This window comes from Sminthopsis crassicaudata, chromosome 4 (genome assembly GCF_048593235.1).
Source record: "Sminthopsis crassicaudata isolate SCR6 chromosome 4, ASM4859323v1, whole genome shotgun sequence".
NCBI classification, from domain to species: domain Eukaryota; kingdom Metazoa; phylum Chordata; class Mammalia; order Dasyuromorphia; family Dasyuridae; genus Sminthopsis; species Sminthopsis crassicaudata.
This window is the reverse complement of record NC_133620.1, coordinates 97,060,073-97,076,151: the sequence shown is the minus strand read 5'-3', so window position 1 is coordinate 97,076,151 and position 16,079 is coordinate 97,060,073. Positions and strand designations below refer to the sequence as shown.

Sequence of the window (16,079 nt, the reverse complement as noted above, 5' to 3'; positions counted from 1 at the left end):
TACTTGGTTATTAAGAGTTCCTTTCAAAAATTCCAAACTTGTCTCAGCTAAACTAAGAGGAAAAGGGATACTTTTCTATTTTGGTTATAAAAGAAAAGAAGATGAGTGGGTCCCTAGTGAGCAAGAACAGCAGCAGCACCAGGAGCCCAATAACCCAGAAAGAGTGCATAAATCTGGGGCAGATACAAAGAGAGAATTTCAGAGAAATGGAGTCAGGGTCCATAGGCCCCTGGGCAAATACTTCTGTCTAATTTTAAAAATATGAGCAAGTCTTTGCTTAGGCAGAAGCACTTAGTACCTGTCAGCACTCGCATGGCTCCATGAACAGCATTCAGATCTCCGCTCATCAACATCTCCATCAGCAGGTTAAAGAGTTGGGGCCAGGCCTCTGGCCAGTCCCAATGCGCAATGGCTGATACTGCATAGGCCACACTGGAACGGACCTTGCTAATTGATTCCCTCAGCCCATTGGGCAGCAGCTCCCGGATAACAATTTTTGCCTGCAGGAAATACCCTCCCTTTAGACCTAGCCCTATGTGATTTATCCAAGTTATGTTGAGCATATATCTTGAACTATACAGAATGTATTTTATATGGTACATGGCATATAATGTGTCTGAGAGAAAGATCTAGATCTAGTTTGTCCAACAAGCTTTTCAGATCATCTAATACTTAAAGTCCCAACAATATTCTTCCCAATGAAACAATTCCCTCCCTCAAGTCCTCTTTGGATTGTTTTTCAGATCTTTGCAGGGTATAGAAGGATTTCCCCACTCCAATCTTTCAAAACAGAAAAAATCCCACATACTTCCCCAGGGAGACAATATATTTACTGACCCTTTCTGTGGTTTCAGGAGGCCTGAACTTCTCTGACTGGGCACACCAGTGGGTTTCCACATACTGTTTCAAGATGACTGATGCCAACTGAAAAGGAAACAAACTAATTCACTCCACAAAAATATGTACAATATGGACATGATACACAAGTACATCCTTCTTCTTACTTCATATACATTAACTACCTGTCTGTCCAGAACATCTAAAGCACAGCCAAATCTGATATAAAATAAAGTCAGTTTTATGTTTTTTCTTTTGCCATGAGAAAGTCCAATCACTGAGAAAAGGAAACCATTCTAGGCTTACCTGACGAATGGCTAACGCTCCCTGTGGATCCACAGTCAGCTCTGCTAAGTGAACTCCAAATTCTGGGGAAAAAAAAGTTTATCATTAGTCCAAGAGAATATAAGAAATGACAGGATAACTTACTGAGAATTAACTGTGATGGTGACAAAAAGGATTACAGTATATAGACCAGCCACTCCTTTTTGGGGGGGAGATGGGGAGAGAGGAATCACCTTTGAGCAGTACCAATAAGTCCTTCTATCATTGTACACCTGCCCTTACTTCTCCTAAGGTAATACATATTTTTAACTCTAAGATCCCCCTAAAAACAGTTTGGGAGTGACACATGTATGTCATGAGAGATCAGTTGACTATCTGTCAGAAGAAACTGGGCATCCAGTTCTGGTTTAGAACTAAGGGCTAAGTAGGTTTAACAAGGTTGGTCATAAAAAAAGAAGTGCTATAAGAAATCCAACCATTTTCAGTTTGTGCTTGTACACAATGAATGTTTGTGCATGGATCCATTGGTGCTATCCTCACTCTCAAATACAGAATTGATTCATATTGGCAAAGAGACAATGATCAAAGATTTTACTTTCTGGATGGCAGAGACATAAGAGGAAGACCCCTCCAAAGAGCATCACAAATATATTCTTAGTCCTGAGAACTAAGGGCAAGCAACCTTTCAGACCTAGATCTTCATTAGAAGCCTGAAGGCTGATTATTTCCAACTAGGTCCTTGAAATCCCTTGACCAGAAATTTCTGTCCACATCACTGAAATGAGTTATTCATCAAGCACAAAAACCAACACTGATTATTATGTTGGCATATGCATTAAAAATGAACAATGCATTAGAGAAATATGCCTATATTAAAATGATTATACCTCTTGTAACATTTAATATTGAAGTATCTCAAGTAACTAGATTACTAAAAAGACTAGCTAGAGCGCTGAGATCTATGTAAAAACTTAATAACTACAATAGCATTCCTATGGTACCAATCATCTCACTTTGGCAGGAAGAAAGCATTTTTCTTTTTTCTTTAGCAAGTCTACCACAAGAGAAGGAAATCTAGTTGTTAAAGAAGCCAGCCTCTTTCCCCAGGATTTAGTAGATGAGATCATAAAAAGGAAAAAAAAAAATTGGAAAAATTATTCCTGAAGTTTCTACAATTGATTTTATTTCCTAGTGATAATCTAGTCAATGTAGACTACACATTTACATGTCTAGTTGAGGGGTGTCATCTATGTATCATCCATAAGTAAACTTACCTGAGGAAGATTTTAGGCCAAAAGATATCTTTGAATGTCTATCTTTGATAGACATTTAGAAAATGATTTTAATCAGCTGCATTGAATACAATTTAGGAAGAGTCCTCAGATATCAAATGTCCAAGTCAACTCCAGCAAGACAATGGGACATTTAAACAACTGTCCAAAAGAATAGATATTTTCAAAGCCCTCTCCACTAACTTTTCACTGAAAATCGAAATAAAACTGTAACTTCACACATTCACTGATTTACATGGTTCTGACATGCCTTGATGTGATCTCTTGCAAAATGAAATGAAGATCATCCATCTAGATCTATTTTGGCATAGGCCAACTTGATTTGCATTTTAATGATTCTAGATTTAGCATAATTTCATGGAAACATTATTATAAGAATTAGACATCTGAGAAAATGAGAATTACAATAAGAATAAAAACATTTGTCCAAAAGAAATTTGAGGACAAAACAAATACACGAACATTTAGGAAAAACAAAACTTTCAGTGGCAACGGGTAGGGGGAAAGGAGGAAGGTAAGGTACAAAAGAGCAATGTCTGGAAATGGTACACTACTTGAGACTTGTTAGGTTGGAAACATCTCCCTGAGCTGAAGATGAAGAGCTTGGACCAGGTCGGAAAGGCTATATTCTCAGACAAATGTACAAGCATGACACTGTTGAGAGGATAACAAGGAGGCCTTGTAGGAAGAGCAAACTATTCACTTATATCCTCAGTGCAACTAAACAGAAGAAAGCAGCACCGAACAGAAAGCAGGCTACCACTAGACTTTCTGAAATACCTCTAAAGCTACCCTAAGCATAGCCAGAGTTTTAAGAGTTTTAATCATGCATGTCCTTCCCTAGAAATTTACTCACTGCAAAAGGTGGACAAACTGAGCTCATCTCTCTACCTCTACCCCTTTCTTCCCAAAGGTCAAACCCAACTGATTATGAGAATACTTCAAGATAGCTGTATCCAGGGGTACAGCATTTGTCTTAGGGCTACAGAAAGTAGCAAGAGGAATGTCTCATGTTTGGACCTCAACTTCTGGTAGCCACATTGTTTCCCATATCACAAGGTCTCCAATGAGGTGATGAAACATAAGTCATTAATAGTCAGCATTGCAACAGTAATGAAAAGCCTGGTATGGAAAAAAATATAAAATGTATCCCTCAAAATCAAGTATCTATTAGATTTTCCTTGCATTTGCTTTAAAATATCAATGGATTTTTAATGAAATGAAGACCATTCTACATAAAAAACAAGACTCTTAACAAGGTATAATATGAATCTCTATTTTGAATTCTAGATTAGTTGGAAAAGACAAAAAAAAAAAATCACCATTAGTTTACTAAGATAGAAAAGGAAGGTGCAGAAACAGTACTGAGTTCACAGATGCTATCCTTCCCTAGAAAGGATAAAAAAAATTTTTTTATTTTAAAACTTAAGACAATTAAATGATATAGACTCTTGTGAGATGGTAAGTGGGAATCAATCAGTATAAAGACAAATGTCAATTTCCCAAATACTTTTTCCTTTGTCTCAAATCATTATAAGTGAATCTTCTTCCCCAATAAATATAACTATTGGATTATTTGTTGCCACAGATCAAGTAACAATATATTTAAATGGGGTCTCTAATCTTAAGGATTTGGAAGTTCCTCTAACTAGGCAGACCTTAATACAATTATGCCAGTCAAACCTGTGGTACTCTTGTTCAGGTCCCCCAAGTAGTTTGCCACACAGAGTCAGTTTAAACAGGCTGGAGGCCTCTGTTGCTTTTTGTTGATGTTGCATCAGTATAGCACTCTGGCTGTCTAAGCTGTAATCTCTTGTTCCTACAACCTGATTACCCCACTGAATCTTATTATACCAACTCTTCAAGAAACCTCTGTTCTTCAGAATTCCTTATTGATTCAATGTTGCAGCCTCTTTATAACTATCAAGAACCTCTTTATGGTTTTCTGTGATATATTTATTTTTATGTCTTGGGAGTAGTTGTGTTGTATGTCTTATGCTGGTACCATGTCAGTATTATAAAAATAAGCCTTTGCTTTTATGGGAGGATTGGGATCAGTTAAAAAAACCAAAATACCTTTCATGACAATCCTGTCCATACTCCTCTTAATTTATTTTTTTCTCTTCTAATGGAGAAATTTGACATGGTATATATATCCAGATGCATATTGAAATACATCTCCATGTTTCAGGGTAACAGGTATTATTCATTCTCTTGGTATTTCTTATGTGAATGAATAACATAGTCTGAGTGATTACAAATCTCTTCAAGAAGATTCTGTAATATTCTGGGGCTTGGTATAATTAGGATCACATCATCACTAAACAGGGACAAATGAAGGACCTCATTATTTACAGCGAATCCTCAATCTGATCTGGATTTTATGATGTGTTCTTCTTTTCTCTGGGAAAATACCTTTAATAAGCATATTGTCTCCTTGTTTTAAACTTCCCTTGACGTTTATTGGAGGACTTTCTAAACAAAAATAATAGCTATTTCTGTTACATCTTCCAAGGCGATTTGAGAGATTTTGACATATATATTGTTTTAAAAGGGTGTCTCTGTTGCAGCATTTTATTCTATCAAATCAACTTTATTTATTTATTTTTGGGACAATTAAACAGTAAATAGGATTTTAAATTCTCTAGCAAAGATTATCATGTATTATTGAATATTACATGTGAAAGTTTGCTTATCCCCTGATAACAAGATCTTCTGAATAAATCACTCCCATAAAGACTATGTATAGATGAGAGAACAGGTGGACAGGAAGGTATTGATAGTCTTTTCTCTACCTTTTTTGGTTATTAACAAAAAATTAACTTTTTTCCTGATATTTTTATCTTTTTTTCCTCCAATTACCATAGATATCAGATCCTTAATGCCTTTACAATAGTGTATAATTAGGAATGTGTAAATAATGTTTAAGTGTGGCGCTCACTGTCTCAGATGATGAAAAAAGTTTGTTAAAATGATTTCTGCAGATCTTTTCCACAGTCTTTTCATTCTCAGAATTGAATGCTTCTGTGATGACTTTGCTTAGCTGGATACTTCACTAAGCTTTCTTTAAACTGATTTTACTTTTTACTCTTTCTCTATTTTAAGAGATAATACAATTCACAATCATTCATTACCCCTCTAAGATTTTGTCAATGGGGTTTATATTGTAATCTGGTATTGCCTTTAGCAGTCATGGCTCTCCATTTGGCAAGTAAGTCAGATGGTTGATGATTTCTGAGATCCTTTGTTCTCACTGTGGTCATTCATTTGCATCAGCTAAAATGGATAAAATTATCATCATCACTGTTGATGTAATTTATTTCTGTTGTCTACTTCTCATTTTTTAAATTTCAATTGCCTGTTAAAAATTTAGGCATATCACTTTTATGCCACATTTTTTCTAATTATTTTCTTAAAATTATTTATGATCTTAATTTTGATAAGTAGATGGGATAAATGTATAAGCAGCTAATTCAGGGATGTTTGTCACATACATATGTGATCTTTTAAGGTTTGTAAAACAATCTACATATATTATTTCACTTGATCCTCCCAACTATCTTTGAAGTAAAGCATTACAAGAATCATTATCCCTATTTATATAGACAAGGGAAATAAGGACAAGAGAAATGTGCCCACGTTCATACAACTTGACAGGTCAGCTAGGATGTGAACCCAAATGTCTTGACTGGAATCTAGTGTGTGAACATTCTCCTCTATTAAATGCTTATAATGAACTTAATGAATCTTAGTGACTAGTTTTGCAGACACAAGGCTACAAGAAAGAATTATTTCCTGCAGCATTACAGTTTGGTGTGCTTTTTTAAAAAGCACAGTGGAATGAAAGATGATGCCCTGGGTTTGCATCCTTGGCTTTGCTACTCCAATTCAATTCAACAAGCATTTATTAAAACATTTACTGGGTTCATGGCATTTTACATTTATATATTTGACGTGGTTTATCAATGCAATGAAGATAAGTAGGATAACCTCAAGGGGTTATCACAAGTAGAATGCTTGAAAATTACAAAGTATTCTCTAACTATGTGCTATCATTATTGTTACATGGTTTCTTTTGGGTGTTTTCTCAGTTCTGCATAATAAAACTTAGGCACAGAGACTTTAAAGGATTAACTTAAAAACTTCAAATTTTTAAAATGATGAAATCAGGGAAATAAAATTCAACATTTTAAGCTACTTTTCTACATTATTTAAAACTGTCAAACACTATGGTCCTGTTCATCAGTGACTTCTATTAAAGGAAGAAAATAAAAGAGAGACACTAAAGTATTTCCTAGAGCGACTGGCACAACCAAAATTAACTGCAGAAGGCAATGCACTATGCTGTATTCATCCCAATGGAACTATCTTAAGGCAAGAGAAAGGGCAGCAGAGAGCCTCTCAGATCCTTGGACAAGGGGGCCATATCCAAGGCTATCTGGTCTTTTAGCAATTGAGATTAACACATGGTTTGAATTGTCCCAAGATATTGAAATAAAAGAGAATGTTCCTGATTGGGTGCATAGACTTAACCTTTTAGGTTATGCAGACCACAACAAATGATTAAAGAACTTATTTTGAGTAAATTCTGCCAGGGTGAAATGAGGCTAGCACCAATCTGTCAGTTTTGGTTTCAACACTGAACATAGATGCATTTACACGTTTCATCAGCACACTGACTCACAGTTCTTTCTTCCAATCCCATTTCCTGTCTCTCTTATAAAGCTGTCCTTTGTCATCTCTCAAACCTCTTGTCTCATCTCTCTCATCAGGGAAAGGGCAAAGGAAATAAGGGAAGAGGACGGGGTGGAGGACAAGTTAAGAAATGCTATTGGCCTTGAGGGTCTGTCAGAGATATAGGATGAGGTAGCACCTTAACAGTTTAGAGTTTAGTAAGCTACTATGGGGGCAACTGCATGGGGGTTTGGATAAGGGAAGAAGGGCCAGGGAGGTTCTATGCAGAGCTCTAGAGTGGCTCCATCTTTCCCACAGGGGCCAGGAAGCAGGGGCACCACAAAACCACAGCTGAAAGGAAAAAGAAAACTCCACCACTGGCCTTTTTCCGAGCGCGGCCGCCTTCCGCTCGGCTCAGTGCCCGCCACATGCCCAGGAGTGCGTCTGGATCCTTGAGGGGCTCCCTTCGCAGGAGGACAATGCTTACGCTACACTGCAAGAGAGCCAGAAAAGTGCCCATGAAAACCAGAAAGCAAACGCTCAACCGGCAGGATCATCTCTCTAGGCAGCTAAGATGGGGAAATAAATATTTCAATATCTTGGGCACCAAATAAGAGCCAGGAGAAGTGAGGGAGAGCTATTTTCACCCCCTCCCTATCCCCCAATATTATAGTGGTAGATATTACAGAAGGAGGAAAGAGAGAATTTATCCTTGTGAAGCATTAGGGACAGATGACTAACAGGAAATCAAGGTAGAAATGACCAACAGATCATGAGGAAAATGCTACATTTCTGATAGAAGGAATAATCAAAAGAAATAAGGGAGAGATGATTAATATATATATGAAAGTTATGCTCTTCTGGTCTAGACTAATGCTTATTGTGACAAGAAAAGCTACTTGTTCCATTCTGTTGGGGCGCTAGTCTTGAAGGATGGAGAAAATAGGAATAAATTAAGATCAAAGATGAAGCAGTCACAAAGGAGATGGTATCTTTCCAACCTTGCCAACAAAGCAGAAAAATCTAGTGGAAAACATTTGACTTAGAGTACAGTTAAGAAACCTTGGGAGTTCGCAATCTCTCAGTAACTACAGCTATCATGTCACTAAAAGAAACGCAATGATAGCTGTGAGTGTTTTTGTGTTTTCTGAGAAATTTCTAATTCCCAGTAAGCTGCACTTCTCTTAGAAAAGCTGTTTATGCCAAAAGCATCTGTGTGCAGCACAGGACCTACTGAACTCTTAGGTCAAAGTGAAGATTGAGGCCACCAACAGGATTTCCTTCTCTAATTCATTCTGTTCAATAGGCTTTAACTGAAATGCTTAGACCAATCTGGTAGGCCCTCTTCAACTCAAAAAAATGAAAGAATAAAACAGCACATCTCCCAGGACAATAGACTTATGGAGCAAACGCCCTTGATGAGGGTATGTGGGTTATGAGGTTGGCTCAAAGTAGACATGATAGTATAGCCTGGAGCAACTATCTCTCCACAATGAACCATCTCAGCTTGGAAGACCCTGGAATTATCTCAACTTTTTCCACCCTAGAAAATGAAGCAACTAATTACAGGGTAGCAGTTTTCTTGAAAATATCAGGTAGCAGGTTAAAAAACCAGAATTTGCTTTGGGCTCTACCAGTTTATATTCCCTGAGAAGTGTCTTTACTGAATATAATCTGAAAAACATGTATTAAAGACCTCCTATATGGAAGGCACTATACAAAGTGTTAAGGATATAAAGAGGATGAAAAGAGTTCTCTTCCTTAAGGAGCTTACAATGGAAGATATGACATGTGCACAAATAAAGACGTAATAATTTGGGGAGGGAAAGATCATCAACAACTAAAGAGATCAGGAAAAGCTTCCCATGGGAGACAGTGTCTATTTTTTCCTTGAAGGAAAAGAGGGCACCGGGAGGCAGCCTGAACAAAGGAATGGAAGTGAGAGATACAGAGCGCTGAGTTAGGAAAACATTAAGTAGGACACTTTGATTAAAATGGGAAACATGATCATAGGTTCAAAGATTATTTAGAGACAGAAGAGACCTTAGAATTCAACTGCTTCATTTTACCAATGAGTTAACAGGCACAGAGATGCTAAATGAGTTACTAAGGGTCATACTATTAGAAGACTTTGAATTGGGATTTGAATCTAGGTTTTCCTGCCTCCAAGCCCAGTGTCTAGAGGCAGGAAGGAACCACTAAAGGCTCCTGAGCAAGGTGACTGATAACAGTTAGACTTATGTCCTAAAATTATTTTGCCAATTATGTGGAGGAGAGATTGGTGAGTAGAGAGACTGAAAGACAGACGTCTACTCTAATAGTCTAAGCAAGAGACGCTGAGGGTCTGAACAAGGGTGATGTCTCTGAGTGAAAAAGGAGGACAAAGGAACAGAAAACAATTAGAGAGAGACTGTTCTGAGCTTTCACTTGAGCTAATAAATTGGGAGAGGGAGAAGGGGAGAAAGAAAAATCTGTGGAGACAGAAAAATATCAAAGGAACCGAACTTCAAGTGCAATTTCTAGATTATACTTTAAGATCACAAAGTTCTAAGAAAGGCTGTTTACCAATTTTTCAGGACAGAAGCAAAGGTCCTTATGCATTGCAATGACAGAAATCACAGCACTCTGAAGCACCTTCAGAGGGATCCTATTTGGGAGAACTGCTTCCCATTTCAGACCTTCAGATGACTGATAGAACAGAAGATCTTGAGTCATTTTTCATCACTGCCAAGTCCCAAATTCTTGGCTACATTCTAGCTTTGGGCCGTCAGGTGTTATGTGCTTACTCAAAAAAGGGTAATGATACAAAGGTAAGAAAGTCTTAGCCTAAATTAAGAAGATCAATCAATTACAAAACAAGCCTGAAGAGAGTTTCTGAGACCTTTCTGGACTATACGGCAGATGCTGCTAGGAGTTGGGAAAGGAGAGACAGGATCATGAATCTCAGGAAAGGGCTCCGTCCTTCCCCCACCACGGTCTTCCTTCCAAGGAAGAGCACAAGAACAACAACAAGACAGAATCAGCCCTCTTATTTCTGAATGTGAATAAGTTCCTAAAGGACTTTGGAAAAAGCAAAATAGAATCCGTTTTAACAGCATGTCCCAAAAGAACGCTTGTCACTATCAAAGCTTCAGCAACCTGAGCCGCCTCTTCGGGTAATCTGAACATCTAACCCATACACTGCCACCAGACCAGACCATAATAGGTCACTTCATATAAGACCATCTCTTCATAAAAGACCACTCTTTCTTTCATAGCACATTCCTACCAAGTCACATAAAAGTAACTTCAGCATTGTAACCCACCAGTGGCAATGATCAATTACAAAGTTCTGAAGACGTTTGAGTTTTGGTTTCAAGCACCAGAGACAGAAATAGAGATCTAAGGCTTTCCAATAAGCCCAAGGCTGGTGGGGCAACAGTGGAATGGTTGGATATTTTACCATAAGCTAAGCTCTCACGTTTATGTGGAAATTGTCAAAGTCCAAACGGGGCGCTGCAAACAACAGAAAAGTTGTTCAAAAAGGGATCTGCTCTCGTCACCGGGACCTGGCCCTGAAACTGATGAAACTGGCAAAGACAGGACCAATTCGGATAGAAAGGCCTTTCTTCCTCCTCCAGAGCAATCTATGCAGGGCTATAACTCGGCACCTCCAATCCAATGGATTTTGTTGGCCACCCCCTTCCCCGATACCAGGAGAGCAAACCCCACACGACAAAGTACTGAAACGACAGCTCTTCATTTGCTAAGGCTACTACAACAAAATTAACGGCCTTCTCTTTCTTCTTGATGACAATCTTGATATCAAACAGCAAACTAAAAAAAATGCTTCAGGGAGCCCTCCTGCCTCGGATTTAGGAAAAACTCAGGCTGAAATTGAATGCTTATCAATCTACTACGGGACCCAGGATAGATTCCACGTGTGAGCGCCTGATTTCTACTCTTTCCCTGGGATGGTTCTCGGGAGACCGCCGCTAAGACCTGGAAGGAGACTTTTTTTGGGGGGTGGGGGTGGGGGAGGGTTAGATTCTTGGAAAGAATTCTGGGGAATCCTCAGTCGCTGATGCTCTGGCAGAGATGCTACAGCAGATGTGCTTCCTGGTAGAGTTCTTCCCACAGTGAGCCCGGTTACAAAAATTTACAAAGATTCAAGGCTTCCCACCCCTGCTCCCGGTATTGTTTCCAGCTCAGAACGCTTCTTTGTCAAACCGGCCAGCAGCCGGAGGCGGGCGCAATGGGAACAGCTGAGAGGAACCAGCCCGCATTGGAGCCGGAGTTTGTTTAAGTTCGGCGCCTTCCCCTGTCGGAGAAGGTTTCCCCTGAGCGGGGAAGCGCTGCACGTCCCCGAGCCCAGGGTGAGGAAGCGGACCAGGAGCGGCGGGGTCGCTCACAAGGGCGGGGAAAGCCGGCAGCATGGGCAGGGGAGGGGGCTCTGCGGCTGGACCGCGCATCGCGGCTGCAGCTCGCGGAGCACGCCCAGCGCGGGGGAGGGGCTCGGCACGGGGGCAACTTAGTTCATTTCCTCCGCCCGGGCTCGGGGGCCAGCGCCCATGCAGCTCTAGCGGCCGGAGCGGGGCCGGTCCCCGTGACCACCTGCTCCCTCCGCAGACGGGCAGCCCGCCTCCCGGGTCCCGCACGCCCGCGCCGGGCCCCTCCCGAGGCGGGCGGGCTCCGCCGGCCTCACTCACCCTCCGTCACCTCCAGCACCTTAATCTGCTCCTCGGCGGCCGCCCGCACCTCCTGCACCGGGGACAGGATCCCCGTGAGCGTTTCCACCAGCGCCTCTTTCAAGCCCTGCGCCACTGGCCCCGGCAGTCCGGAGCCCGCGCCCGTCGACGCCGCCATCTTTCCGCCCGCCCGCCCGCTGCCTGCCAGCCAGCCAGCCAGCTCCGCGGCCGCTCCTCCCGCCGCCGGGACCCGCCACCGGCACGACGGCTCCCGCGCGCGGCCAATCCGCGAAGCCGCACATGCGCATCGCGTCGGAGAACCGAGGAAGAGGGAGTTAGGGCGGGGCTGCAGAGAGGTCGGGCTGCCAACAGTAGCCTCCGCCGGCAGCGCCCTCCTGCGGCCGGAAGAGTTTTTCCCCTTTAAATCCGCGGTCCGAGGATGTATTTAGTTAGTGCCCTGCGTCTACTACTTTGCATCTAGACCCCAAAAAGTCTCGTTACTGAATGAGGAGGTCGCAGAGTTATTATTTATTATCAAAAATGATTTTTGTTAAAAAAAACCACATAAGAGAAACTTATATTTATTTTACAAAAATTTCTTGGGGGGAAAAAGGGTCACGAGTGGAAAAAATTTAAGGGTAGTGAGAAAGAACTCGCTCAGACTAATTAAAAGACTTTCCAAAAATCGCACCTAATATAGCAGTCAAACGGATAATGAGCGGTCTCTCTCTGTTCTCTTCCATCCGGGCAATTGAGATCAGCACGAGGCTTAATAGCGCCCAGTACCCAGAAGGCCCTTATGGAAATGTTAGCTTATTATTATTAGTGATTATTATGTGTGTAAAAATGCCAACTATTATTATTGAAAGATGATATATAAAACTATTCTTGGAAATTGACTTAGAAATGGCAGCTGTTATTACAATTAGAAGGCACTTGGTGTTTATTTCTCCTCTCCCCTTAAAATTTTGAACTGCTGATAATTTCACACTAAGTAAAGTGGAACTGGTAACAGTCTCTTTGAAGAAGAAAGAGCTTACAGGCGGGGTGGGTGCGGGGGTGGGGTACTACATCCAGCTTGGATCTGTTCTGAGGGAGCTGATTGTTAACTTTTCATTGTGAAAACTTACACCTGAGAAATTGGCAAAAGCGACAAATCGGAGCTTGGTGAGTTCTTTTGTTTATTGTCTAGACTTAAGAAGGAAATGGGAGAAAACGTTATGATTTAGGGTTCTTCAGTACATTGTCCCCAACCTGCGGTTAAATATTTACTGCTATACACCTGCTTGGGGGGCAGGGTGGCTTTGGGTGGTACAGCAGAGCACTGCAGCCTGAGCTTACTTTACTTGGACCTGGATGTGGCAAGTCACTTAACTGCACTCTGCTTCGTTTAGTTTATTTGTAAAATAGGAGCAATAATAACAATCCCAAGATTGTGGTGAGGATCAAATACAGTGCAGTGGTCAAAACAAGGTTTTATCGGCCTCCTTCCCCTCAAAAAGCAAACACTAAACTTGATGTTAGAAAAAAATATCCCACTATTTAAAGCTATTCAAAGAAGTAGTGGATTGCCTCTGGATGTAGCAAGGTTTTTCCTTTGGGGAGTCTTCAAACAATGGCTATGTGATCAGTTTGGGGGAAGGTTTGTGGATCAAATGAAATAATATTTGGAAAACATTTAGTAAACCTTAAGGCACTAACATAAATGCTAGTTATTACCATCATAATTAGTATTATTATTATAGATTTTTATTCTGATTGGGTCCCAAGGTCCTTGCTTGGGATTCTGTTTAATCTAACACACATATCTGATTGCCTGAATTTAGTGATTTTTCAGCAGTACAACACTGTGGTATGGTTATAGATGCAGAAGAAAAAGGCAAGATGCTGGGGATGGGTATCCTGCTAGTTTAATCTGTTTCCTCATTTCCTCAATGAAAAGATAAAGACTGGATTTGGGTTTCTAGCTCTCAAGGAGTTCAAACATGAAAGAAAAAGTCTGCAATTAATTGATTTGCTATATCAGCGGGTTTGAATCCAATCTGTAAACTGTAATGTGGCTGTTGAAGAAAGCACAAGGTGGGGGGAAATACCTAATGATTTTAGATGTCAATTAATAGTAGTCAACTAAAATTGAATGAAGCAATAACAAATGCTGAATTGATTAAAGTGTTTTAAAGAAATTTTTTATATGAATGGAATAAGAAAATTTAGATTTTAGGATTTATATTAGGAATGAATCTCAGATAATATACTATATATATATCCTTCATTTTACAAATAGATTACATGATTGGTCAAAAAGTTGCACAGATATTACGTAGAAGATCAGGATTTGGATGCCTGTTTTTTTTTTTGTTTTTTTTTTTTGTTTTTTTTTTAGTTCCAGATGTATTCCACTGCTTCTAACATAATCTCATTGAAACTGAAATTATGTGAATGAGGAGGTTGTTAATTATGTTCATATTTATGAAAATTATTGGTGTAAATCCCCAAGATACCAGGTTTTGAGAATCTTTGTTAGGTTAGAAAAGAATGAGCTAAAGGTTTCTGATAAAGGCCTCATTTCCAAAATATATAGAGAATTGACTCTAATTTATAAAAAAATCAAACCATTCTCCAATTGATAAATGGTCAAAGGATATGAACAGACAATTCTCAGATGATGAAATTGAAACTATTTCCACTCATATGAAAGAGTGTTCCAAATCACTATTGATCAGAGAAATGCAAATTAAGACAACTCTGAGATAACACTACACATCTGTCAGATTGGCTAGAAAGACAGGAAAAGATAATGACAAATGTTGGAGGGGATGTGGGAAAAATGGGACACTGATGCATTGTTGGTGGAGTTGTGAATGGATGCAGCCATTCTGCAGGGCAATCTGGAATTATACTCAAAAAGTTACCAAACTGTGCATACCCTTTGATCCAGTAGTGCTACTACTGGGCTTATATCCCAAAGAGATATTAAAGAAAGGAAAGGTTCCTGTATGTGTAAGAATGTTTGTGGCAGCCCTTTTTTTAGTGACAAGAAACTGGAAACTGAGTGGATGCCCATCAATTGGAGAATGGCTGAATAAGTTGTGGTATATGAATATTATGGAATATTATTGTTTTATAAGAAATGACCAGCAGGATGAATACAGAGAGACTTACATGAATTGATGCTGAATGAAATGAGCAGAACCAGAAGACCATTATACATTTCAACAACGATACTGTATGAGGATGTATTCTGATGGAAGTGGAAATCTTCAACATAAAGAAGATCCAATTCACTTCCAGTTGATCAACGATGGACAGAAACAACTACACCCAGAGAAGGAACACTGGGAATTGAGTGTAAACTGTTTGCACTATTGTCTATTTACCCAAGTTACTTATACCTTCGGAATCCAATTCTTACCGTGCAACAAGAAATTTGGATTTACACACATATATTGTATTTAGGTTATACTATAACACATTAAATATGTATGGGATTGCCTGTCATCTAGGGGAGGGAGTAGAGAAAGGGAGGGGAAAATTTGGAAAAAGGAATACAAGGATAATGTTGTAAAAAAAAATTACCCATGCATATGTACTGTCAAAAAATTATAAAATTAATTAAAAAAAAAAAAAAAGAAATGACCAGCAGGATGAATACAGAGAGGCTTGGAGAGACTTACATGAACTGATGCTGAGTGAAATGAGCAGAACCAGGAGATCATTATACACTTCAACAACAATACTACATGATGATCAATTCTTTTTTTTTTTAATTAATTATACTTTTTATTTACCAGATATATGCATGGATAATTTTACAGCATTGACAATTGCCAAACCTTTTGTTCCAATTTTTCCCCTCCTTCCCCCCATCCCCTCCCCCAGATGACAGGTTGACCAATACATGTTAAAGTATAAGTTAAATACAATATATGTATACATGTCCAAACAGTTATTTTTCTGTACAAAAAGAATTGGATTTTGAAATAGTGTACAATTAGCCTGTGAAGGAAATAAAAAATGCAAGCTGACAAAAATAGAGGGATTGGGAATTCTATGTAATGGTTCATAGTCATCTCCCAGAGTTCTTTTGCTGGAAATAACTGGTTCAGTTCATTACTGCTCTATTGGAATTGATTTGGTTCATCTCAATGTTGAAGATAATCACGTCCATTAGAATTGATCATCATATAGTATTGTTGTTGAAGTATATAATGATCTGATCCTGCTCATTTCACTCAGCAGCAGTTTATGTAAGTCTCTCCAGGCTATGGTGATGAATTCTGATGGAAGTGGCTCTCTTCATCAATGAGAGGATCCAAATCAGTTC

General features: G+C 39.5%; 1 protein-coding gene across 1 annotated transcript in view; it reads right to left on the bottom strand.

The window, feature by feature from the left end:
• The window catches only part of IPO9 (importin 9), a 32,275-nt gene extending 20,218 nt beyond the window's left edge, over positions 1–12,057 (bottom strand). Inside the window, 5 exon segments of the mRNA XM_074308775.1 lie at positions 299–500; positions 838–924; positions 1,144–1,205; positions 11,777–11,940; positions 11,942–12,057. Coding sequence (XP_074164876.1) covers positions 299–500; positions 838–924; positions 1,144–1,205; positions 11,777–11,940; positions 11,942–12,057 — 631 coding nt within the window.
• Between the last annotated feature and the right edge of the window lie 4,022 nt (positions 12,058–16,079).